Source organism: Seriola lalandi, unplaced genomic scaffold (assembly GCF_002814215.2).
Source record: "Seriola lalandi dorsalis isolate HSWRI2012SDOR001 ecotype SW California unplaced genomic scaffold, Sedor1 jcf7180002054861, whole genome shotgun sequence".
NCBI classification, from domain to species: domain Eukaryota; kingdom Metazoa; phylum Chordata; class Actinopteri; order Carangiformes; family Carangidae; genus Seriola; species Seriola lalandi.
In genome coordinates this window covers 716,298-742,477 of record NW_019525414.1, presented here as the reverse complement: position 1 = coordinate 742,477, position 26,180 = coordinate 716,298, and the positions used below count along the sequence as shown (strand labels likewise).

General features: G+C 41.3%; 1 protein-coding gene and 1 long non-coding RNA gene across 2 annotated transcripts in view; one reads left to right on the top strand and one right to left on the bottom strand.

The window, feature by feature from the left end:
* LOC147817887 (uncharacterized) overlaps positions 1-26,180 on the top strand; it is a 165,011-nt gene that overhangs the window by 34,747 nt on the left and 104,084 nt on the right. The gene's annotated exons all lie outside the window — the stretch shown is intronic.
* LOC111670721 (kinesin heavy chain-like) lies at positions 4,885-25,993 on the bottom strand. Its single transcript, XM_023427567.2, has 29 exons — positions 25,239-25,993; positions 21,179-21,266; positions 21,018-21,091; positions 20,583-20,687; positions 20,293-20,341; positions 20,125-20,180; positions 19,949-20,036; positions 16,791-16,915; positions 16,528-16,632; positions 15,747-15,895; positions 15,167-15,315; positions 14,845-15,023; positions 14,589-14,657; positions 14,239-14,445; positions 13,540-13,686; positions 13,210-13,398; positions 12,249-12,366; positions 12,016-12,077; positions 11,697-11,803; positions 11,407-11,508; positions 11,208-11,268; positions 10,938-11,009; positions 10,379-10,483; positions 9,668-9,884; positions 9,339-9,513; positions 9,029-9,108; positions 8,750-8,789; positions 8,410-8,495; positions 4,885-7,613 (listed from the first exon to the last, which is right to left on the bottom strand). The coding sequence occupies exons 1-28, from the start codon at positions 25,365-25,367 to the stop codon at positions 8,417-8,419; spliced, it is 3,126 nt and encodes a 1,041-aa protein (XP_023283335.1). The 5' UTR covers positions 25,368-25,993; the 3' UTR covers positions 4,885-7,613; positions 8,410-8,416.

The window sequence follows — 26,180 nt, the reverse complement described above, 5'->3', positions numbered from 1 at the left end:
CCATGTGACATACAAAAGTGCTCAGTATTCCATTGGGTGCTAATGTTATACCACACTGATGTTAAACCCAGCATGGCACAACACTGAGCAACAGAAAAACTCAACCAGTCTGGGAGTTTTAACAGACTGGACCAAGAGATCGAGGCTGCCTTGCTTCACAGCGACAGCTCTGGGTTGAGAGCGACAAATCGATCACAAAGGAGAGGGATCTATTTTGGCCGTCCAACTGTCTGTGTGACCCCTCACTGCCCGCACTGCAGTTTTAAGTTTCAAGTTTTAAGGTATTTTATGATTATTTATTATTTTCATTCCTAACGATATTCCTACAGCTTGCTGCAGTGCATTAATGACCAGCTGCTGTGTCCGCAGCCATGACCCACTTGTGGCCTGCTTGACCTTTATGTTTGACTCATACAGTACATGTTCTTTAGGCAGGTTGTGATGCTGTTACTCCCATATGACTCACATGCAACCCTGACCTTGAATGTCAAGCCACAGCAGGCTTGGAGGAAAAAGTCATTGATTGCATCATGAACAAACAGCAGTAAGAGCGCAGACACACATATTCTTGTGGTTTGTGTAAATTAAAAGTACCTCTCAAAGACACAGGGAGAACAGTGAGCTGATGTTCTTCATCTCGCTTTAATCAGGCCAGACTGACTTGACTTAAAAGAATAATTCATCAGTCACAGACAACAGACCATAGATTCATCTGCCATGGAGTGTTTTGCTACCTTTGGACAGAGGCAGGCTGTTTCCCTGCTTCCAGTCTTTGTGCTGAGCTAAGCTAAGCTAACTCCAGCTTCACATTTACCGTACAGCCGTGTGAGTGGTATCAGTCTTCTCCTCCAGGTCTCAGCGACACAGCAGATGAGTATATTTCCCATAATGTCAAAGTATTCCTTTAATCAACAGGTTATTTAAATTGGTGCGGCCACTCTTCCCTGTTTGGATTTCAGCAGGAAAAGTAGCTTTTCCTGTTGGTCTGCTACTCTGCCTTCACACACCGGCTTAGAGATTTGTTAAAAAATGTTTATAAGATGAACCTATATTTTAAGATCTGGCAGCCTCATGAAAAGTACTAATTCATTTTAAATTTGATTTTATGCTACTAACTTACTTTTCATAGTTGTTTTATAGATTTCTTCTCTCTCTCATACTATGAATCTACATCTACACACTGTACAGACATTTCTCACTGTGTAGCTGAACAATCCTGTTTATTCTTTTTTTTGTTGTTGCTTGCATTTAATAAGAATAAAAGTGTTATTTTTGGTGAAATAGCAACATGCCATCATGTTTGATGCTATGACATAAAAGGCAGGAGTTTGAATGAAACTGAGCATTGTCATCATCAGCTAACTCTGAAACATGTGACTAGTGTGGACATCAAGCTGTCAATATTTAGATCTGCCCTGCAAATTTTCCCATGCCTCTCTCCATCTAGACAAAAACACACACATACACACACACACACACACACACACACACACACACACACAAAGCTAAACAACAACAAACAGGTGATGCAGACCCAACACAAATGGACTAAAACCCTTGAGGTAAAAGCAGGGTGGTAAGTGGTGAATTGGGGGGGTGGGGGTGTAAAAAAAGGCCCGAGAACAGAGGCCAGTGAGTACACCTGCACTCAGAGGAGACAAACACACCTCCCCAGCAGCTGGTTAAACAACACACACACACACACACACACAAAAGTCTCCAGCCTCTTATTTATAACCTCGCCCACACAGCAGAGAAGACGCACCACACAGACAGACAGTAACAGCTGGTCACAGTCCAGGTCACACAGGAGGAGCACATTAAACACAAAGCACCTCCTGCTAAAAACGTCCACTATCATTCCTTTGAAGGATGAAAATCAATTCTTTACATTTATGAAGCTGAAACATACAAATCTTCAGTCCAATTCAGCCAATCAAAGATGCTGATAATCTGCTATAATTAATAGTCAAAATGTACATTACTTGATCTTCTAGCACTAATTTCATCAATTAATTGGCTAATTGTTCATGAGCAGTAATTTCCTTCACTTCAAAAGGGATTGTGATATTTATAAATAATAAATCTATGAATAAATTTGCAAATGAAATTGAAATCATTCCCACGTGTATTGATTGATTTAACTGCAAGATAAACAAGGAAGAGATGAGCGTAAATCATCACTTGAAGAAACTGAAGAAAAATGTGACATGAAACAACATGTCATATCTACAATAAAAAGGGTTTGCAGAGGTGTGGGTGTTAGAGAACGTCTCCGTGTGGAATAACAGCTGCAGTGATGGAGATCAAATATCAGAGGAGGGTCAAATCTCCAGAGTGACACGGAAGCACACTGTCCTGCATGTGTGAGAGTGTGTGTGTGTGTCACCACATCATCAGTTTATGTAACTAACCGCCAGCAGAGCAAATAGTTGGGGAGATTATCACTTTCTCTTTGGCCTCTGATTAAAAGAATATCTACATAGATTACACTCCTCTCCTGATGCTGTTTTTGAGTGACGGGTGACACACACTCTTCTGGGTGCCGATGTGCGTCTGAGAATAAGACATAACTGAACCATTATTAAGACCTGATGATCCTGTCTATGTGTTTTATATGGTTTTATATGGTGATCAAACTGGATCTGAATGTCGACTCAAATCATTCCTCAAATGAAATCATTCTAAAAATCATCCAGCAGTCAGTCATAGAGGAAGAACCTTAACATACTGCAGATACACATGAACTGAACCTCACTATTTAATCTCTCCTCAGCTCCAGTGATGAGAGCACATGTAGGCCAACTGTCTTCAGCCGAAGTGACTGACTACACATCACATTCATCCATTACACTGGGACCTGTTCCATCTTCATTAATGCCACCCACCAAAGGGCAAGCACTGTGTATTCAGCCACCATCACCATCATCATCATCATCATCATCATCATCATCATCAGTCACTACTGTGCCAACTTCAAACACAAAGCATTTCACTGTAGCACAAGTTGAACAGTTTGGCTGTGGTTTAGCATTTGTAGATGAAACAAACACATGAATGATCATTCTCAAACACTCAGATCGATCATCAGCATTAATGAGTGTGAGCTCTCTACCTTCCGTGTCGCTCCTCGTGTCCACACCGAGACAGATGCCTCGAGGCGTCTGAGCGTTCACCTGGAGGTGTGGAGGGACTTCTGTTGTCCGGGTCGGCGGTGCGGCGTCCTCCTGGTGCCGCAGAGTCTCGGGTGTCTGATCCGCGGGGCAGCTGGGGTGCGCGCGCACAGCTGGGGTGCGCGCTGAGTTAGTGGAAGTCAAGGAACAGCCTTTAGAGCGCGTGGCGAGCGAATGAAATCAAACACGAAAATTAAAAAAAAAACAAAAAAAACTCGTATTTCAGGAACATTGAGCATCACGTGTCCATTCCACACTGAGACCGTCTTAGAACCGTTGAAGTGGATCACTGTTTCAAATGGCAGCCTTCTCTGTGTCACACTGTAAAGGTAAAACTTGTAGTCTACTTAAAGGCAATGACGATATAAGACCAGAGGATGAAATATTAAAAGCAAGTTAACAACTAGAATTGTTAATGAATTTGAGCACTGTGGGAAAAACCTGTTCTGAAATGTTCTAATAAAGCTGCTTCTTCTCTTCCTCTGTCACAGGGGAGCACCTTCAATTCTCCAAGAGACAGTCACAGTCACACACACACACACACACACACACACACACACACACACACATACACACACACACACACAAACACACTACGCTTCACATGCCACTGCTGTTTACAACACTGCTTCCTTTCTCGTGGGAACGATGAAAAGCAGCTTATTATACTATGAGAGGCACGGAGGAAGTTCCTGTGGAGTTTGAGGTTTTCATCACTTCTGAAGAATCTGGGAAATGTGGCTGACTACAGTGTTCATACAGAGAATTAATGGCTTTAATGTGACACTCCCAGACTTTTTTTTTTGCATAATAAGATGAAAAATTAATATCCTATAAAGGCACATAGACCAGGAAATCCACCCTTATCTTACATACAATGATAGTACAGATTGGACTTTATTTAGGCCTATGTTTCAACTGACTGACCTCAGGGGGAGGCAAACTTGACCTATTGTTAGTGTATATTATTTAAAAGACACAGTTAAAGTGTCCGTGGTGTAGGAATGAACTTTGTTTTGTTTTTTGTTCTGAGCATTTTCCCACATTAAATGTGTTTCCAGTACAAGCTGCTTCACTTCACTTTATATCATTCAAAGACTCTTTTAAGTCAAGTTGTCAAGTTTACCAAGAAATCATCACGTTCATATCTTCATACAGAATGTTTCAGTGTTGAAATACAAGATACAGTGCTTCACTCTGTGTTCTGTATTTCATCTCTATTCAACGGCCATTTCTTTTTCAAGTCATCGTTTTTGGCAAATGTTCCATTGATAACACAGTTTGAAAATTAATTTCCTGTTTAGGTCAGGGGTTGTAATAACAAGAGTGCCCAACGTACAACAGCTCACCAGCAATTACTGATGGCAGTTACAGGAAATGTAGTAAAATAAATACTGGACTATAGATATTTTAAAATGAGGAATGACCCTCTCTTTCAAACGAGACTGTGCCTGGGTTGGAAAATGTTTTTTATCGAGTCACTTTCTCCTTTAGGTTGAAGGCAGCTGCAGAGATTTGCTGACAGAGGAGGAACAGGCAGCCAGCAAAGTGACTTCTCATTCAATTTAGTCTAAATCAGTCTTATAATTTCCTTTTCCCTCAACTAGATGGAGCCATTTCCGACCGACAGTGAAGGACACTTTCTCTCTTTTATCTCCTTTTTCTAAAACATCATCCATGATATTCAAACAATCCTTTGGACCCCGAATGATTCCCCCTCAACAAACTCCTTTCTAGTTTATTGAACTTTTTACTACAACACAATGGTTCACACACAATACAGCATAGTCTACAGTCTATATATACAGAAATTTTGCACTGTGATTCTTCACATAATCATGTTGACGCTACAGTACTGGCATACAGAAAAAAATCAAACAAACATTTCTTTAACAAAGTTAGCGTGTACCTGTCTTTTGCATTTTACTATGTCATGGCACACTGTTGTACTTACAAGATTAACAATATATAGCACAGAAATTTTAGATATGTTGAAATCAGACAGTGGAACAGCAGGTGACAATATAGTACATGTTCCCCCTCCTTTAAAATGATTTATTACATTTAAAACATGATGTCAAATAGAGGGTCTGCTTGGACACATACAGTGGGGTCTGACCAGGGTATGGCTGGGGGATTATTTTATTTTGGATGTCATGTGCTAGGCTGGAAATGTTACGTATGTATAAAATGATGTTATTCTTGTAATATTGGAGTCATCATCCCGTTCCCCTGCTAAGCCTCGAAGAACACACACTGACCTGATTGTTCATCTGCGATCACAGAGTTGGAAGTTGATGAGGAAGGTGGTGGTGGTGGCCTGTGGTCGCTGTGATTGTGAATGTGAATGTGAGGCCCTGAGATGTTGTTAATGCCAGAAAGAACATGAGACCGAGCGGTGCTGTCATGAATGAGGACTGAGGATCATACTGAGTTCCTACCTGGGCAAAAGTAGTAATCTAATGTAATCCACTGAACTTTCCACAAAGTATAAAAATGAAAGATTTTGTTACTCAAATAGAAACAGGGCGCAATAAAAATCAAAGCAACCGGATCAGAGACACTTTGAATGGAAGTTAAATGTCTGGTCATAGTCTAAATACGAACTATAAATGGAAATCCAAATCTCAAAACATCATATTTAAGTCATTTATTATCTTCGGAGGCACATTTAGCTTGAAAATACTGTTCACCTTGCCTTTTCATTTGACCCAGGTTGTTCTGCGTGTTTTCTTTAGGAGCAACACACCTCTGCTCTAATCTGACCTTTAACCTCAAGGACTCAGTCAAACACATCTGTCTCTTCTTCACCCACCTAAGTCATGCCGCATTCTCTCTATCCTGATTGGCTGGTCAGGTTTTCTAAGAGAAGAATTACATCACGAGCGACAACAATCTTTAACCTTCTGTCAAACTGTATGTCCATGCCAGACTGGTGGCTGCTCAGCTGGGGCTCGTTTACATCCAACACTCCCAGATCACCGGACTCGTGATGGACCTCATTACAAAACACTGAATCCAGTCTTAATAAGTTCTGAGATGTTATTAAACGGCTGTTTAAAAATCCAAATTTTGAAAAGGCAGGTGAAGTATATGAAAATTAAGGAACATTTGAATATCAATATAGTATATTTCTGGTTTGACAGTGAACCTGACACTATCTGACCTGCCCTGATGTGGTGAACCCAGACTTTAAATCTACTTACAACTATTGTTGTACTAAAGTTGCAACTTACTCTAAGATACGGCTTGTATTTAGCATTTGAAAAGGTGATATCTTAGTATACTGTGATCGATGTATAATTAGTAGCTCTAGAGGTAGTAATTACAAATGTATGCACATGACAGTGTGTTAGTTTGATCACGAGAAAGCATCTCTTGTTAAGGCTCGGTAAGAAGACTCAAGGTGTGGGTGCAATGCAGGGAGGGAGCCACATTAAATGGATACGGGCAGCATTACCTGAAGTTACAATGGTGTCATACAGCTGCAACATCACAGTATCAAAGCAATTACAAAAGGTTTCCTCTACACAGCCCCAGTCTGGACTGAGTGTCCCTCACATTCTGCATCTGATGTCCTCTTCTCTGAAAACAAAAACTACACCCAGACGTGGTTTTTGTCATTTTTCCTGTGATAGAGCCACAGCAACCCAGTGTTGGACTCAAACTTAGATGAATATATAAAATCTAAAGCACTAAGACCAGGGTCAGGATTAAGGGAAGCCAGCTCTGTCTTTCTGTGACATCTGTCAAAGTCGATCAGACGGTTCACTCACAGCATACCAGCTCCTGAGTGGAATCATGACACATGCAAAGATTTGAAAGCTAACCCGCTAAGCAACATGCATGCAGAGTGTGGGTCTTCTGTTACAAGCTGGCGTTACACACTATACTCTTATTTACGACAGAGAAAAAGGTCATGTCTGCCTACAGTATGTCATCCACATGATGCCCTTAAGGATATGTGTGTAGGGGACGGTGGAGCTGTGCATTCCCACAAACAGTTGCTGGTCCAAAACCTCTACCGGAGTATACAGCACTATTATTTACAACATGTATGTACTAAATAACCAGGGATGGAGTCAGCCCCACTCCAGTTCAAACACCTCAATCAGCATCAGTGACATCTTTTCACACGTTCTCATTAGCGGTGCAAATTCTATAATAAAAAAAAAAATCTGATTTCATGTATTTCCTTGACTATCTGAACTGGAAGGGACAGGACCCCAAACCTGAGGATGAGAGCGGTCACCATATTGGGGGGTGGGTGGGATGGGGTGGGGGGTGGTGATGGTTGGGGGGTGGTGCTTCATCTAGTTAGAGGACTACAGGGCTACAGATCTTCGTCGTCATCTTCATCAGTGATGCAGTGGAGGGGAGACAGGCTGCATGCAGATGGGAGGGGAGGGTCCTTGGATCGGTACAGTGTTTGGTCATCTTCTGGAGAAAGACAATGGGAGAAAGTCATCATGAAACAGACATGTTTGTGTTGAATGTGTGATTACTGATTAAATGAACACCATACTGCCCTCTGAATGAAAAAGATGTTACACGGCGATTTTCAGGGATTTTCAGCTCTAATTTTTCTTTAAAAAAAAAAAAAAACATTAATGGAATTGACATCACTGCTGCTGTGTTTTTAAAAACTGCCATCATGTTTTGAACTGATTCTCATACGCCCATGATACCGTACCATTTTTTATGAAAATCATCTTGCGTGGATTAAAATCTGCATAAGATGCTATAGGTGACGCATCACAGCAAACAGTTTTAGTCTTAGTTGTATTATCATTGCACATACAAGAAAAACTTTTCTGATTTCTACAAATCTGAAGAAAACACAAGAATTAATGAGTTATGTCAATCAAACATCAAATTTAGAAAACAATATTCAAACATGGAGACTGTAAAAAGGATAATGTGATTTTGCAGCTTCAAACTGTCCATGAAAGCAATTAAAAAAAAAAAAAGCAAAAAAAAAGAAAGAAATGAAACTAGATTACCATACAACAGTTAAACTTTGACATTTGTGATCTTTGTGAACATGACTGTTAACTGTGATGGACTGATAAGGTCAAACAAGTTGAAAGACAGAATCGCTCAATTCATCACACAATGAATTGAAATGTGTAGTTAATGTGCAAAACCATTTTTACACTTCAAGCAACCGCACTTTCAAAGGGTGTGTGTGTGTGTGTGTGTGTGTGTGTGTGTGTGTGTGTGTGTGGTCCGTTACCATGGCATTAACTTGCAGCTGTCTCCTGCTGAATGATGTAGTGCCTGTTTGAATCATCCACCTCGCTGCCACAGTGAACATCACTCCTGTTAATGACACAAACACAACACAACCAAATCTATTATTATTATTCACTGTGTGTAAAACTCCTTCTGGATGCTGGATTTAACATCAGTCCCATGAAGAACAGAAGCCAAACTGACAAGTCAATTGAACACCAGAATTTTCATTTTATTTTTTTCTCTAATATTGTGAAAGCAGGTGAGCTGTTCACTTAGTCTTAAGTTAGATAAAGTGACCAGGAACAAGACGCATCCTTTCTGTTCACTGACTTCCTCACCTGTTGTCATTGATGTCTCTTGTTTCACTGATGCTGTTACCTGTTGGAAACAAAACCACGGTTTGATTTCATTGATTTATAAATGCTATAAATACTAATACTACTTTAGTAATACTAATTACTATTATTCCTGAATGAATGAATTGATACCATAATGTAATAGTTGATTGTAGAATGTATTAAAGAACGCACACACTGATATAAAAACAAGGAACCACATACTGTGCACACATGTCAGCATTAGTGTGCGTACAGGCACATGTGTCTTCCTTTACTTACCGTTGTCAATGTTGAGTGGGTAGGACTCCAGTGTGTCTCCATTATATCTGCCTGCTCTGTAGCCCAGTGCTGTGGAGACTCTGGGAAACAGAGCGAAAACAGACACACAGTCAAACACCAGCACAGTGTGTGAATGAAGATGACTCGTCACATCCTAATAAAGGCAGATACGCATTAAACACAACTGGTCCATGTGATATATTATGTCTGCTCTCCTTATAGAAAAACATTTGTGATGACACCAAAACTTTGAACTTTAAACCCACAAACTGCCCGGCTGGAGAAGTTGGAAGAAAGGATTGAAACTCACGTGTTGCTCTGGACAGAGTTGGGGTTGCAGTTGACGCTGGCGGTGCTCGGCTGTGTCATGTTGCCCTGGAAGAGGGCGTTGCTGTAGGTATTGGCATGTTCAGTGGCACGGATGTAAGTGTAGAACGGGTTCGTCGGCGAGCAGACTGGCAGCTGCTTCGGTCTCACTGGCTTGGCTGTCAGGATGATACAATGATGTAAGGTAGGGTTGGACTGTAATGAAACTGCGTCACTGTATAAAAGACAAACATCCTTGAATGTGTTGCATTTCAGGCATTTTCCTCAATGACACAAACAAAAGCATAAATCAAACGATGGAGCTTTCAGTACCTATCTGTGCTGCATGTGGGCGCCGCAGGCCATTCTTTGCTCTCATGGCATCCTTGATGCGGTCGACCTCCTGCTGATAGCGGCGGCGGTCCATCATAGCGCCCTCCTTGGCGTCCCTCAGTGCAGTCTCCAGGGCCTTAACTCTCTCAGCAGTAGACCGAAGACGTTTCTCCAGCTTTGGAAGCTCACAACGCAGATCTGCATTGTCACGAACCAGCTGGAGCGGTGAGAGGAGAGAGAGAGAGAGAGAGAGAGAGAGAGAGAGAGAGAGAGGGGAGTGAAAACTGAGCTATTACTAAAGTACAACCTTTAAAGTTCGAAGTTGCTGAGTTGAATCAAAACACACAAAAGCCACTCAGCCACAGTATTATGATGCAATATAATTTAATCACATCTAGTTTTGTCTTCACCTTCAGCAGCCACAAAGAAAAATACATTTAATGCGGGGCAAAGAAAAGAACTACGCCATCGACTTCTGTCACAAACACTCTGTGGGTTTTGAACACACTGTAGTTATTTCTCAGTGTTTCACGTATATTTTATGTTTTTTGTGCAAGTAGTTGGCAAATGATGCTGCTGAACTGCTGAACTGCTGAATGTCTTGGAATGAAAACACTGAATGAATTTCACTGTCTCCGGGTCTGTAGATGTGAACAGTTCAAATGTCAGTAAAAGTTACAGTGTCTCTGGTTCTTTTTGTGGTTGTCTCACCTGTTTGTGAACCTTTGTAAGTTGGTCCAGGTTATTCTCAAGAAAGGAAATCTTCTGCTTCTGGGTGCAAGACCCCCCGCTATCATCAGGCTCCATTTCGGAACTCTGCAAAGGAGATGAGAAAATGAAAAAGAGAGCTGTGTGTGGGAAGAGGTTTTCTACCACTCTACTGGCAGAGAGCGACTGTAACACCTGACCCGTTCACAAAGACCAGAGAAGTTCTGAAACTTCTTGCTCTCAAACTCACTTTTGAGTCATTGTGGAACAAAACCTTCCACCTTAATATTATTCACATTAATAATAACCTGACCTTGACCTTCTACATCCCTCTCAACCCACCTACTCAGCTTTTCAACAGCTCAGTGATGGAAGACAAATGAGAAAATTCATTATTAGAGTTATTATTAGAGACATATAATACATACTTTATTCCACTATTCTACATAAAAAGTGAAGTCTTGTGTCACATACATGATATCAAAAAGTCCAGGGAGTAAGAGGGATGGAGGACGTTATTTCTACTGAGGTTGATCAGGGAGTAATAAAGAAAGCTGCTTACTTTTTTAACCCGCGACGTGAGGTCTTGAACGAACAGCTTGCGCAGGTTGTGAAGGGTCTGGAGTTCGCGGGCCTGGAGGACAGACAGATTGGGACGAGGTTAGGAAGACAACTCTGGACACTGTGAAATGAGACAAAGGTTACACAAACAGAAGGAGAGCATACTGAAGAAAGACAAGACAGCAAGGGAAGAGGAAAGAGAGAGACACAGCAGGGGACAAGGTCTCAGAGGAGAAGCAGGCAGATGGATGAAGGTGTATATTTTACTCACGACAGTCTCCTCCAGACCCTTCAAGTCCTGTTTAGTCTGCTCATGACGTTCATGCAGGAATCTGACGGGAAAAGCAACACTGTTGTTTTAATCATGAACTTCAGAGGTAGACTGGACTGTTTCAAGTCACTCCTCCAATATTCTCTCATCTTAGACTCTTATCTGTGTTATCAGAGAACATGTTGCTCCTAACACTTACGACAGCTCCTCCAGGCGCTCGCTCTTGCTGCTGTCCTGACTCTTCAGGCGCTCGAAGTCAGCACGAACCTGAGCCAGCTCCAGCTCCAACTTGGAGTTCCGACTGGAGGAGTGAAGTGATGACACATGTTCAGGAGGAAGAGAAAGGGAGGAGTTTAGAGTTTAGTGTTTAGGTTACAGATAACAGGTAAACTTCTGAAAAGATATCTTTAATAATAATGATAATAGTATATAATGATTAATAACAACAAATGATGCCACGTGTGGTATCTTTGTGTAAACACAACGGACTCAGTCAGTTCATCGATGATCCTCTGCTTCTCATTGATCTCATCTCGCAGGCGGGTCAGCTGCTTGTGATGAAGGCCGCGGTGAGACTCTCCCTGCTGACGAACGGCCTTTTGCACATGAAAAGAGCAAACACACAGAATCTCTTAAAAGGTTCTGGCTACCGCAGTAAAGCCGTGACAACTAAGGAAGTAAAATGGGGTGAGGTTATTCTGTGGAACGACAGATGTTGAGAAAGAAAGAGATGAGAAAGAGATGTAAGAGAGATATAAGGTGTGAAGAGAGTCTGGGCCTGACAGAATCTCAAGTAAAATATTCTTACCTTCACATTTCCATCTTCAGTCTCACCCTTCTCTGCATCCTTCTCCTCAAGCAGGGAGTTATCTGGAACAAGGATAAGAGAAAGAAAGCAATCAAAGTTACAATGTAAAAACAGCTTGAGGCAAAATTCCCAAGAAATCTATAAAAGGTTACAGTACTGTCTTTTTGTACTCGCATATTAATTCTGTAACTGTGTTCGTATTTTTTGCAGCAGTATTTCTGTGTGTGTTTTACCCTGATCCTGCAGCTTGGCGAGCTCTTCGCTCAGGGAGTCGTGGCTCTCCTCCAGCAGCCTCTTCTTCTGCTCCACGCTCTGCATGTACTCCGTCAGAGAGCGGATCTTAGCCTCATGCTGTACAAACACAAACACCCACATAAAATATCATCCATGTTCACCTTTTTCCCCTTTATTTCTCATTCATCCCTGCTCACCTAATCATCCATCCATGACCTATGTCTATAAGTTAAAAAAGAACTACCCTCTCGTGAACATCTGGCCCTTTAGTCAAATCACAAGTGACATGCCATAATCTTAGAATTCACTTCAGACTTTACTTCACACATAAAGAAGGTTTTTATCACTTCAGAAATATCGCCATCTTTATAGATTGTTCCTGATCTATAAAGATGCTGAAAAATTTCTTCATGCTTTTATTTCAAATAGATTATTGAAATGCTCTTTTTACTGCTCCTCTGAAGCAGGCAATATAAGCACACACTGCAGACTCTGTGGTTTTATTATCCTTCACCAGCTCTCAGGTCCTCAGGCTTTTAGATACACACAGTTCTACACACAAGGAAATATGCTGTGCAGCTTTTTTTTTAAAACTGTGATCCAGAACTATGGAAAACCTGCCAACAGCTGTAAGAGATGCTCTGTGAACATTTTTAAATGACAAGTGAAAACTTATTTCTTTAACTTGGCTTTTAATTAATTCCCTCATACTTAAATACAACTATTCTTACTGGTTCATGTTTTTAATTTACATTTTATCATCTGCTATCTTTCTATTGTCTATTTTTATTGCGCTTCAATCCGCCCTTTATTGTACTATTGGATTTTTTTAAACATTTTTTTATTTTTATTGTAAAGCACTTTGAGCTACATCTCTTTTATAAAAAGTGCTCTATAAATAAAGTTTATTATCGTTATTATTATTATTATGTTTCTCTCTTCCTGCCCCTCTGTCCTCACCTGAGAGATGAGGAGCTGGCAGGAGGAGAGCTCCCTTCCAGTCTCCTCCATCTTGCGGTGACACTCCAGCTGCATGTTCTCCAGCTGGCGGCAGCGCTTCACCATGCTCTTCACCTCTGACTTGATCTTGCTGATGTAGAGTCGAGCCACAGTGAACTCCTCCTCGATGGCACCGCTGATCTCCACCGGCTGCAGATTGGAGGAAAAATGAAGGTTTCCCCACAGTCATGTGTGACACAGCAGGACTCGCAGGAAACACATGACGAACACACACTCTTGTGTGTTTTATAATGTACCTATATGTAAATGTTGCCCTCTAATTCCACTTACCAGCTTGATCTCCCCGTTGCCCACGATGGTGCTGAACTCGCTGAGGTCCCTCATCAGACCGTTGAGGACGTCAGCGATACGTTTCCTCTGCTGACCGCTCACTTCCTGCATACGGGACAGCTCCGCCTCCAGCTCCATCAGGCTGGCCTGTTACACAGAAACAGACATTAGTGAAGATAAGACCACAATGTTTAATATAGATCCGGATCTCACAAGACGCTCACTTACTCATGAGCCCTGATTTATGGCCATTTAAAATAATCAAGCTGCTAGCACCACCTAGAGGCAAAATAACATCTTTGCATATTGCAGGATCAGAGTAGATGCATCCGACAACTAAATTTGATTGCAACTATTAATATAATGTCAAGAATTATGGGAGATCATATTAGGACACACCTAAAACAAAATACAGTATTACTTAGCAAAAATGAAATTCATATTTATGTGCCACATTTGGTAAAAAAACAGAAAAGACAGAATCCAACTAAAAAACACGATGAGACTAAAAACTGCCTGGACAGAGGCCGTGAGCTGAGACTGATGTAAAAAGGTGTGTCTAGTGGTTTTTCTCCAGTATCTGATTTACATGTAATTCCTGGTGCTGGTCTCCATGGTGATACTTCTGTCCCACCTCCTCTCTCTGATTTTATCTCATTCTGTCAATTTCACATTCACAGCATTCCTCCTCAGATGTACCATTTTCTGGGCCAGCTGGTCGGCCAGCAGCTGGTTCTGCAGGCCTTTCTCCTCCACCTCCAGGCTCTTCTGGTCATAGTTGATGGCCAGCTCCTCCAGAGCCTGCAGCACCTCCTTCACCTCCGCCTTGGCGCAGTCGCTCTCCACCTGCAGCCTGCCCAGTTCAGCCTGGACCTTGTCCCCATCCCCACGGGACGAGGCCAGGAGCTGGAAGGAGGGAAATGTGGTGTGTTGACTTCACTTTGAAAATGTTCTTATTTTCATGAACTGAATGTTTGAGTTCTCACAAGACAGTGCAAGTGTGTGTGTTTGTGTGACTTTGTGTATGTGTGTAGTTTGCATTTACCCACCTCATCCTGGTCTAGCATCTGCTGCTTCAGTTTCTCCACCAACTGGCACTGCAGGTTGATCTCATCATCCTGTATAAATCATACACATTCTCATATAAATTTGATTATAAAACTTGAATTTAAAAGAACTATAATAATTAATAACATCTGCACTTACACCATTCAATAGAGATGGAATTACAGTCGAGCTCATTTAGAAAATTGAGACCTGAGTTGTGTTGAATTGGTAATAATGATCATGTTTGTGTGTTTGAACCTTGTCGTCCAGCTGCTTGTACAGCTTGCGGATCTCCTCCTCGTACTTCTGACGCTCCTCCTCAGAAATGCGGACCACAATGGAGGAGGTGTCATTGTCCAAAATGGGGCGCTCCTCCACTGACTCAAACCGGGTCACCATGTCCGACGTAGTCCGCTCCGTCTCAGGGACATCCTCTCCTGAAGTCATGTATGAAGGGACGAACAGGACATAGAAACAGGACATGAGAACCATGCTATTTGGTTTACAGTCTCTGCCACGCTGCTGAAAACAAAGCTTCTCCTGGAAGTCAGTCGGTCAGAAAACGCTCGGTGCAACTCACCATTTCTCCAGCGGTTGAGCTCGGCCTCCAGCTTCTGGATGGTGTCCTTCAGGGTCTTGTTCTTCTCCTTCTCCTTCTCGAACTTCCTCTTCCACTGCTCTGCCGTCAGCTCCAGGTTGACGGAAGCGGTGTTCCTGATGGTCTTAGCACTATGTCAGAGGAAGACGAAGACAGAGAGACAAAGAGGGACAATGTGAAACTATTTTTAAGTGATTAAGACAAAGACTGACGCTGTTTCAGTAACAGTTCTACTGGATCATTTGCCTAAAACCAGTTTTATGTTGGTGATATAGTTCCAAGGTCACCTGACGTTTGAGTGTGAGAGGTCTCTTTAAAAACTCTTCACTGTGTTCCTGCTCATGTGTAAATCTGCTTGTACAGTCATCACTGAACGTGACATAACGAAGGGCGCAGTGTAAATGAATCTGCCTCGTCTGGATTTTATTAGGCCACACCCAATCTAGGTCAGCATCCTGCTCTGAGGGAAAAGTATCATCAGTGTGTAAAAGTAAAAAATAAAAAGTTAAAAGCACATTTTCTTTTCAAACATGCTTTGACTTTTATCCACAGATGTATCTACCGTTGGCCGAACATGAGAGTGGACTTGGTCTCTGCGTCGTTGTAGCTGGAGGGAGAGCAGCAGATGAACATGGTGGTGCGACAGTTCCCACCCAGGGAGTCCTGCAGGATGCGGGTCATTTTGCTGTCACGATACGGCACGTGAGTTTTCTGTCGGAGAGAAGAGGAGCGAGGAAGAAGGGTGGAGAGGAAGAAGGAACAGAAAGAAGGGAGACGAGATCAAGATCGAGAAACAATTTGGAACTGAAGAGAAGAGAAAGAAATGTTTGAAGTGTGTTTTGTTTGCCTCCTGATTTTGTGCTTCTGCGGAGATTCATCAGCAGATTATATTTAGCAAAAATGAGCACTTTCCCATTCCTCTCGATTTCTCCATTTTGGATTCTTACAAACCCCACAACTGCTGTCAAAAGAGGCAGATTGATTGTGCCGCATCCAACTAATCTTATAATTGGAAGTGGCTGTTTTTTGCTGTTGAGTTGGCGGAGAGGAAAGAAGGGTGTGGGCATTTCTTTAACAAGCCAACAGGAGGGACAAAGCTACAGGACATGAGCGTTAGAAATTAGACAGCAGCTATTTGCTACATTATCTGGACTAGTTGTAGAAATGGGAATTAAACCTGTTTCAGTTTATTTAAAATCCCCAGATTCTACACATGAATCAAGCTTCAGTTGTTGGAAAGGTAAAATATATTTCACTTAACCTAAAAATGAAGAACTATATCAAGCACAATTTTTACTCTATTGTGTAGTAAAAAGGAGGGCAGCTGGGTGGAAATGTCTCACCGTGCCCTCAGCCAAGGCAGAGATGACATTTCCCAGAGCAGAGAGAGACTTGTTGATGTTTTTCGCCTCGTCCAGAACGGCTCCTGCAGCTCCTGTCTTACTGACCTGTATAACCATGAAGACAGAGACAGTGAAGTCAAACATGATGCAAGAGCTGAAGAAAGACATAGAAAACACAGATGAAGTCAATCGTCAATAAAAATAAAAATAATCCAGTTAATTGATTTGAGGCAGGGGAATCACAGGCTGGGAGCGTCTCCCACCTTCTCGCTGCCGGCCAGATCCACCAGGTAAAGCTTTCCACACAGCTTCTGCTCCGTCTCCACGTGCTCCTGCTTGATGTTGATCAGGAAGATGCTGTGGCTGCGAGAGCTGTGCTCGTTCATGTCTGTGCAAAGACACAACCAGAAGCAAACGGCTCAGAACTTTACATACAAACTTCTGGTGTTAAAAACGTTTTTTTCGAGGGATAAAGAATTCACAAATGAGATCTGATCAAACTTTAGCTTTTCAGAAACAATGCCATGAACGTTTTCTTTTATTTCTTTTTTACTCCAAATGTTGCCTATGTACCAGGAAAAAAACATTATTGTCACAATAGAATCAGAATGAAAGAGAGACGGCAACTAACCGTCTGTAATCAAAATGATTTTAACTCAAAAATAATGACGTATTGACATCTTTGTTTCGCAAAACATAAAGACTTTCTCCTATTCAGTATCAGCAGGTTTTCAGATTTTCACTCTGAAAATACTAGATTAATTTGAGGTCATTTATGTGTGGATTTAAAGAGAAGTATGAAATGTTCAATGTCCGCAGCAGACCGACGTCACTTTTTCACAGTGCAGATAAAAAATAGCTCTGATCATCATCGGACTCCTCACAGACAGAAAGTTCAGGTTTCTCTGCAGATGATATCTGAGGGCAGCAGCTTAGTGTCTGCAGAGTGTTGCGCCACTAGTCTGCTATCAGCACACTGTTCTGCAGCAGTGAGTCAGCAAGCATCAGTAGGAAACAGGAACACAGCTTTCAGCAAATCTCATCTGCTGCTGTCGACATTCAGTCCATTTTCAAGGCTGGATTGTTGTATAATTTGATTTTTATCACATTATTACCATTAAAAAAGCTTAAGATTACTTCTGCTCTACAGAGAGGACTTTCTTTAAATATGGATGATTATTACACTTCTTTAAAAGAGATAACATTTATCTAATTTGTCCCCAAGAAGAAATTTGTTTGGGCATCCAATTAATAAGCAACATGTCCATCATCTCTCCCACAAAACACAAGCCCACACAATCCTCTGGTTCATAATATACACACATGGCTGTTATACAACCCCATTACAATCACACTGTTTACTTGGACTCGTAACAAACAAGCAGAGTTTTATTTTGAAAGTCAGTTTCACTCTGACCTGTGATTCGTCTCACTGGCTCATTACCTGCATGCTGAGACCATAATATGCAGATAAACCACAGTGATGAAGGTAAAGGTGATTAGGACTTGCACTGAGAAGCAGGAAATAGTAATTACTTTATGATTGAACTACTAGGAGCTGGTGAATGGCAACTGTAAAATAAAATATCACATCATAGATCTAAACTTGGACAAACAGCTTTCTGCATAAAGGGCTGTGAACTCTGGAACACATCACCAACTGAATTCAAATGAACTCCAGACATAGATTCATTTACAACAAGGGTTCAGTGTTAAAACAAACCAGAGCTGTATTCATTTCTAGTTAATTGTATCTTTTGTTAATTACCTTTGTTTGAGTATTTGTAGCTTGTGTTGTTTTCTCTCTTTTCAGACTTTTACTAATTGTAGGATATTATCAATTGTGTTGTTTTTGCTATTGACTGTTTTAATGACATTATACATGTAAAAGCCCAACTAGGGACAGCAGTGGAGAATTAAAGAGCTATAAACTCTCCGAGAAACAGATTATTATCATGCCTTGTTTTGTCTCTATCAACTAAGCTAAACTAAACTAAACTAACTCGATGATGGGATATATTGGTTTCTGTGGTGTTTGCGGTTCATAAAAATAAGAAATTAAACAAGTTTGAGTTTCTATCATCAAAACAGATTTTGTGTTGCAGAGGCCTACAATATTCAAAAAGACAAAAAAGAACCTCCCGTGAGATCCATCTGAGCAACAAGGCAGTATATTCATTGATTAGTGTTGATTAGTGTGAACTCAACTGCACACAAATCAGATGAGCTTTGAGATTCTCAACAGAAACACCGGGACTGTTTCAACCCTCTCAGTGAATGCTTTATGTGCCTCAGTGATCTCTGTGTGGGTTTGTTCTCACGCCACATTTTCTGTGACATTTTCAAGACATTATAAATCATCTGTGCTGCAGGACCAGCTGTGTGTACATTGCTAAAGTGTTGTCTAAAATAGAGATACATTGAATGACTTACATTATGTTTCATTGCTAATGAATTAGAGTAAGAACTGTTAACTAAGTACATGGTTATCTCATTGAAATTTAATGCAAACAAAGTTAATTTAGAGAAAGTTCCTAAATAAAAACGAGTATATTTCCACATGTAAAACACAAACCATCGTCACAGTTCTTTAAAAATTCTTATTTGCTTAAAAATGGATTTCACTGAGTAGTGTCATAAGCGGGTTAACTGGTAATTAGGTCACATGTTCTTTAGCTGCTGCTGTGCATTATAATGACGTTTTGCTTAATGCAGCTAAAGCATCACTCTGACCTGTAAACCTGCAGCACTGGAGCCATTAGTCTGATATTATTACTGAGTCGGCAGCTCGGAGGCCAGAACACAGAGCAGGAAGCTCTTATTTTTATAAAATCAATTACTGAATACTGCTCTGTCACACACCGGCTTATTAGCCTGAGATAATGGCTGTGGGCAGAAACGTTGTTATGCTTTGTTATTTTCTCCAATTCCGAAATAACTGTCCATCACTGCCAGTCACATGACGGTGAACTCCATCTGACAGGATCTCATTTATTTTCTTGACAATGACTGAAGCTTGAAAATTATATCACACTGTAACACGAAGATTACATAATAAGACACAATAACGGGCTACATGAACTCAGCTGTCAGTTCTCCCGTCAGTACCGAGCTGGGAGTGCTACCGCCACCAACAAACCAACACTGGATCTCCTGCTTTACTCTTCCTTTATTCAGCTCAAAGGTTTCACTGTAGATATTCGTCTATTGGGTTGTTTTGTTTTAAATACAGAGCCGAGCAATTTTAGCATAAAGCTACAACATAACCAAATGTGAAAAAAGTGAAGGTGTCTATACTTTTTGCGATGCACTGTATACTGTGTTAAAACAATCAGATTTCTTTCATGAATTGTAATGTTTCATGTACTGATGTACATTACATTCTGTGATGCAAAATCAATAGTTGAAGATAAAGACTCACTGGTCACAGCAACATGACGGTTGGCTTTGCCCTCGTCAATCACATCCATAACCTCATCAGGGCTGGAGACGAAACGCTCAGTGCAGCCCTGAGACAGAACAGGAGACAGATGTCATATCAAGGATGTGATGCAGCCTGTAGACAGACTTTCACCTTAAGCACTACTTTCCACAAACCTTGACATATGGCACCCTATTCTTATCTTCATGCACAGACAGGTTGGTCTTTGTCACTAAAAGTAGAGAAAAATGAGACTGATGAGTATTTTAAGTATTAGGAAGCATCGGAATAGAGTATGAAAAAAATTGTTGGTGGTGATTCATGAAGAGTTTATCAGCACTAACCATCCAGCAGGTCACGGATTTTGTCCATATAGATTTCAAAGTAGGAAACCTGTTGGGGAAGAAAGAAAATGACGGAGCCAAAATAAAATAACATTCAAATGTTGTATAGCATTGACAGGAGATGCAAGTTAAATTATTCTTTGACTGGTCTGAGACTAAACTACATATCTGCAGAAACGTGATCACAATAGAAAAATGTGATAAAAAACTTTTTTAAAAGGCAATGTTCAAACACAAACCAACACAGCTGAACATAAGAAATAAGAAACAGACATTTACTCATCAAATACCTTTATGTGGAATTCAAGGTTTTCATCCATAGCAAAGATGTGGTTGAAAATGTCCTCAGCAATGCGTGGAATAATACCCATCTGGTGAGGGTCGTGGAGCTTCCCCTGCAGCAGGAAGTCACACATAAACGTATCAGTAGGTGTGAACGGGGACTTCACGCAATAATGACATTAAATTCTCATCACAGGTTTATTCAATCACAGGTTTGGGAGAATAAAGAGAAAATTCTACCCTGTCCAAACATCTAATCAACAAACTATAGTCTCATTAAAAAACAGAAACCCAGTGTTGGAGGAGGAGCTAATGGGTCAGTTGTGGCAACATTCAAATCAAATTTTACACAGGTTCTGCGTGTTGCTTCAGTTACATGTTTGCAGTACACGATAAAATCAAGGTTCATTTGAAGAAAGTGTTTATTGCTTTGCACACTGCACCTCCATGGTGTGAGTCTTCCCGGAGGAGGTTTGTCCATATGCGAAGATAGTGCCATTGTAGCCATACAGCACATCTGAGTCAGAGAAGAACAACAGTGAAAGCACAGCACATGCATTTTAAGATAACTTGAAGTATTTTGAACGCAGCTATCCGTCCGTACCCTTGACGATCTGCTTGGCGCAGGTGTTGTACACCTGCTCCTGGGTGGTGTTGGTTGGAAACACTCGGTCAAAGACATAGGACCTCCCCTGTGAACACCATGAACACAAACCAACAGATTAACAAAAGGGACATAAGAGAGAATACAGTTGTTTATCACCAAATTCTTTTCCAATTTTCAGTTTTCAAATAATAATTTTTAAAAAGTATAGCATTTTCTTTTATGTTTTATTTCTTGCAAAATAATGAAAATTCATTAAAAATGTCCTACAACTTACTACTGTGAAGAAATATTATCTGACAGACAATCTGTAAAAATCTTTTTTTTGAAATAATTTATTCTCCAACAGCAAGTGGTGTGTAGCTTTGAGAAATGATGTCATCCCTGTGAGGCCGTCAGTGGCTCGAAACTGACTGACTCATCCTCACGTACCTGACCAGAAAAATACCAAGAATAAGATATACACTCATCTGAAACCTTTAAATCTCACCACTCTTAGGAAAACACATATTTATGCTGTGTATTTATGTAAGGCAACATGTTGCTGCTGTTGTGTGAAAACATAAAAAACAATCTTCCTTTTCAATCCTCATCCACTCTTTGGAAAAATGTTACAACCACATTGAAGTTAAAAACAAGCCGGTTTTTTGAGTTAAATGGCTTTCAGATGACACACAACACAAACTGATATTAGGTATGCTGTTATTTATAATTCATTGCTGATTAAAACTGCTGAATGAAATCACCCAAGATTTAAAAACATGAGAGACAGCCTTGATTTTAACTATTGATGACACTTTAATTAAGCCAACGAGCCACAGAGGAGCATGTAACTCACCTCAGGTTAAAACATAAAAATGCTTTAGTATTACTACCAGTTTTATGGATGGTTTGTTCAACGCTGGTTTATCTCCCTGACAGTAAGTGCACAACAAAGAGGATGAGATCAGCAGAGAGGGAGAAAGCCAGTTCTCCCAGTTAGTCAGAGCCATATTTCATCCAGGACCTGGCAACATCGCACAATGGATCAATGTCGTTAGAAAAATGCTCTTTCTCCTTTGCTAGCTTATTACCTAACAAACTCACAGAGACCAAAGTCATATGAAAGACAATACAGACCTTTCATTAGTAGCCATGTATCCAGTATGTAGCTATTATTACCAGCTCTCTGCTGTGCCCCCAGGTGTAGGTGCACTAGCATCTGTAACAGTGGGTTTTCTCATAGACCATTAACATACATCAATATTTACTTCTGAGCAATTATTTTCTTAGTATTCAACAATCACTGCAGCCATGAGGCTCGGATAGGGAACCAAGACTCATTGGAAATGTTTTTACTGAGTAATAAAATAATCATTTTAACAATTTGGGAAATACCCTCAATCACTTTCTCACTAAGAGTTGTAAAGAGTTGCTGCTACAGCCAAGACATGGTTAGCTTAGCTTAGTTCAGTTTAGCACAAAGTCAGGAAACACCAGAAACAAAGGCAGCCTATCAGCACCTCTAATCCCATTTGTTTGATCAGTAGAAAAGCTGAAGTTGCTCCAGCAACACTTCAGTCACGACGAGGATTTTGAACCTTTAGACAGAGCCAGGCTAGCTGTTTCCCTTTGTTTCCAGTCTTTGTGCTAAGCTAAGCTAAACTAACCGCATCCCGGCTGTGGCTTTGTATTTACTGAACAGATGTGAGTGGTATTGATCTTTTCATTTAACTCTCGAAAAAAAAAGCAAATGAGAGTAAGTCCCAACATGATCCTTTAAAATGACAGCATGCTGAAATATACAATCCAGCAGAGTAGTGGATTTACAATTCATTTAGAATATGAGCAACAAACTCCTGCCACTGTTTACTGAACTGAAATGACTACAAAGCTCAGTAGAAAGGGCGTAAAGACTATATATTTAATTAGTACTAAATACTGTAAACATGTAAACATTATGCTCTTGAATCTCGAGTGTGTGTATTTTCAAGAAACTCCTTTGAAGTACTGTTGAATTTTTTTTTTGTCTTTTTTTTTTCTCATTTGTTTTCTCATCATAGTCTTGAATGTGTTTTGTTTATTTCAAAATGTGTCGCCCGATTAGCTGAGTGTGACGCAGCCCTGACAATCCTCGCTGCAGAAACAAGGCCATTAAACCCTGAATGTCACCGTCCCATCTGACACAGAGACCACAATGCAACACAATCATGCAAGCTGCCAGAACATGAGCCGTATTAAATATCATTAACAAATTGACTCATCTGCAGACCCACCCCCATGACGGAGTGATTTAACAGAGAGAGAGACATTCAGTCCCGGGGCGAGGGAGGGCAAGACGGAGGAGGTGAAGAAAGAGACATAAAAATGGAGATGGATGAGCAAAAGAGAAATGTTAGGTTGAGAGTCAAAGAGACAGAGACAAAAGAGAGGGAGGGAAACGAGAGACCGAGGAAAAATTGAGACAGAGAAACAGACAGACAGATGGCGACAGAGAAAAGAGAAAGCAGGTCAGTAAGTGATGTATGATGATTATCGATTCTCTCTTTAGGCAATTAGAGGAATCAGTTTCTGACTCTATTGTCCAGCGTCATGCTGAGAGGAGAGAGGAAGGTCAGGTTGGGATGTTTCCATTATCGCTGGAGGAACTTTCAACATTATCTGTCAACATTTCTCAGCCAGAGGAGAAGCAGAGCTAACTACTCCTCTGCGTGGTCGTCATGTGCTCTGGTTGTGTTTCCTCTCATCCTCTGCAGACATGAGCTCCTGGCCCAAGAATCAAACTCTAACTCCGAAGAGGGACAACCAGCAACATATATAAGCAAAACGCAATTAAATCAGTAGCTGTTCTCATTTCGTACAGGCTGACATGCAGACATCTTTTAAAGTCATTGATCTACAAGCCTGTAGAATTTATTTGACCAACAAGAGATGGGATCAAGTGACTATCCTCATTTACATCTGCACAGCACAATCTCCACTTATCAAACCTTTTGTCTATAGATGAAACAAGTGACAATAATAAGCAGTGGGATTATTTTGGTCCGTTTCCAATAACGAGATTTTTCTAGTGTGTCTATTTCATTCAAGTACACTGAATAAGACAGATCCAAATAAAGAACAATGGCATGTGATTCCAGAAAATTATTGGAAAAAAAATGATTGTATTAGAAACTAACACTAAAATAAGTCCACAGTGGGAAGTGTGAATAACGTGTTAATATTGTAATGAGATGGAGATATTCTGCGGTGTTGGATACATTTTGATTATCATGACATGAATGTCTTCTTTCTTAGTTCAGACTAAGTGAAACGCAGCTTTCACAACACATAAGAGGCAGCAGCTTCAGCAGCGTTAGGCCGACACATTTAGAATTTAAAGACACTGAATTATGCACCTACATGTGCATGTAAGTGGATCTTGCTTCGCAAACATAAACTAATCCTCAGAGTGAAGGGAACATGCAGCATCATCATATTTGGATCCGCCTCCAAACTTCAACATCCACAACAAAAATCATCACCAGACATCTGCGGCGTGGACTGTCAACATCTGCCGGGTAATACACCCACTCCAGAGCACAAGTTTGTAACCCTCATTAAGGAGAGGTTAATCAGAGGCTAATTAACTTTAACACTCAGAATGAATGAATGGGCCCATCAATGTGAGCCTGGAAAACACTTCACACTTCAGTAACAGTCATTTTGATGTACCTATGTAGGTTGTTTTAGAGTGTGCTAATAATCAGGAGCATGACTGTGTGATTTGGGCCCACAGTAAAACACCACATACAGTTTACAGTGTGCGATGTTAGTGAGCTGCAGCCTGTAAGCCTGTTGTTAGGCAGGATGTGGCTCAGTCAGCTGATAAAGGTGCATCTCAACAACATCAGGCTCCATGTTTTTTTGCTTTGTCATCTTCTGTTAAAAACTGTTTTTTTTTTGTTTTTTTTTGAGGGGTGGGGGTGTTATTAACATGTACTGCACCGATTATTATCCACAACCCAAACAGATGTGTCCAGCAGCTGATGGTTTATTGATGAGGGCCCTGTGTGCACAACAAAGCGCCTCCTGTACTCACCCCGACGGCGACAGTGTCATCTCCTTGGAATTTGGGGAGAAACTGGTCCCCGCGTAAAATCTCCGACTGATTGAGAGGGCGAAAGCGACACAGCACTTTTATGTTGCACTCCGCTGGGACATCGGCCATTGCGCAGATTCAGTGAGGAGGAAAGATGCTGCTTTCTGCTGGTCGGAGATGCTGCTGGGGCTGGAGGCGGACGGACTGAGAGGGGCCTGATCTGACCGTCAAAATAAAGGACGAGGGACGCGCAGACTTCGACCTTCTTCGTCGAGAGGACTCTGATGTCGGCGGGAGGCTGGACGGTTTTATCCTGACTGACTGATGGGGGCTTTATTTATGCGCAGCTGGTCGGCGTTTCCGTGTCGCAGTGAGGCGGGCAGGCTAAATTAGATGTCAAGCGCAAAACGATGCTCTACCTACATCATTAAAACAAGAGACTCTGGTGTTGCTCGTTTTCCTCTGTGCTTTATTAGACGCAGTCTTTCTTTCTCTCTCTCTCTCTCTCTCTCTCTCTCTCGCGTTTTTCCGTTTCTTTTTCGGGTGCGGCGCTGGATGTGCGTCTGGCCGGTTGAAGGTGAGATGCTGCTGGAAGGGCAGTGAGGTAAAGCTGCTGATGATCGGCCTTCTTGGGTCGCCACAGCGCTCTCTATCGGCGGGTCGAGAAAGGGCGTGGTCTGCATCCGCCTCTTTAAAGTGGTACCCACAGCCTCAGCATCATCAGCTCAGAATCCTCACGCGCGGGCGGAAACCAGAGCTCCTTAGTGCTGCGTCACATCCGAGCAGAGAGATGAAGAAGTTCATTACAGCTCCTGTAGAGCGGCCTGCTGATTCAGTGACTAATCATCGCAGCCATTCTTTGGCCCCTCTCCGCTGCCTGACTGTATTTCTTGGAAGGTACAAGAAGCCATTATGGGAAGGCAGTGAGGACTATTGATTAAA

What these genes read in the sequence shown, in the direction of transcription:
- LOC111670721 (XM_023427567.2), bottom strand. Translation starts at nt 25,367, where the DNA reads ATGGCCGATGTCCCAGCGGAGTGCAACATAAAAGTGCTGTGTCGCTTT. An exon ending in ATCATCGATGAACTGACTGA is followed by an intron (nt 11,509 to 11,696) that starts GTCCGTTGTGTT and finishes TCACTCCTCCAG; the next exon opens with TCGGAACTCCAAGTTGGAGC. An exon ending in CCCACATGCAGCACAGATAG is followed by an intron (nt 9,514 to 9,667) that starts GTACTGAAAGCT and finishes TCATCCTGACAG; the next exon opens with CCAAGCCAGTGAGACCGAAG.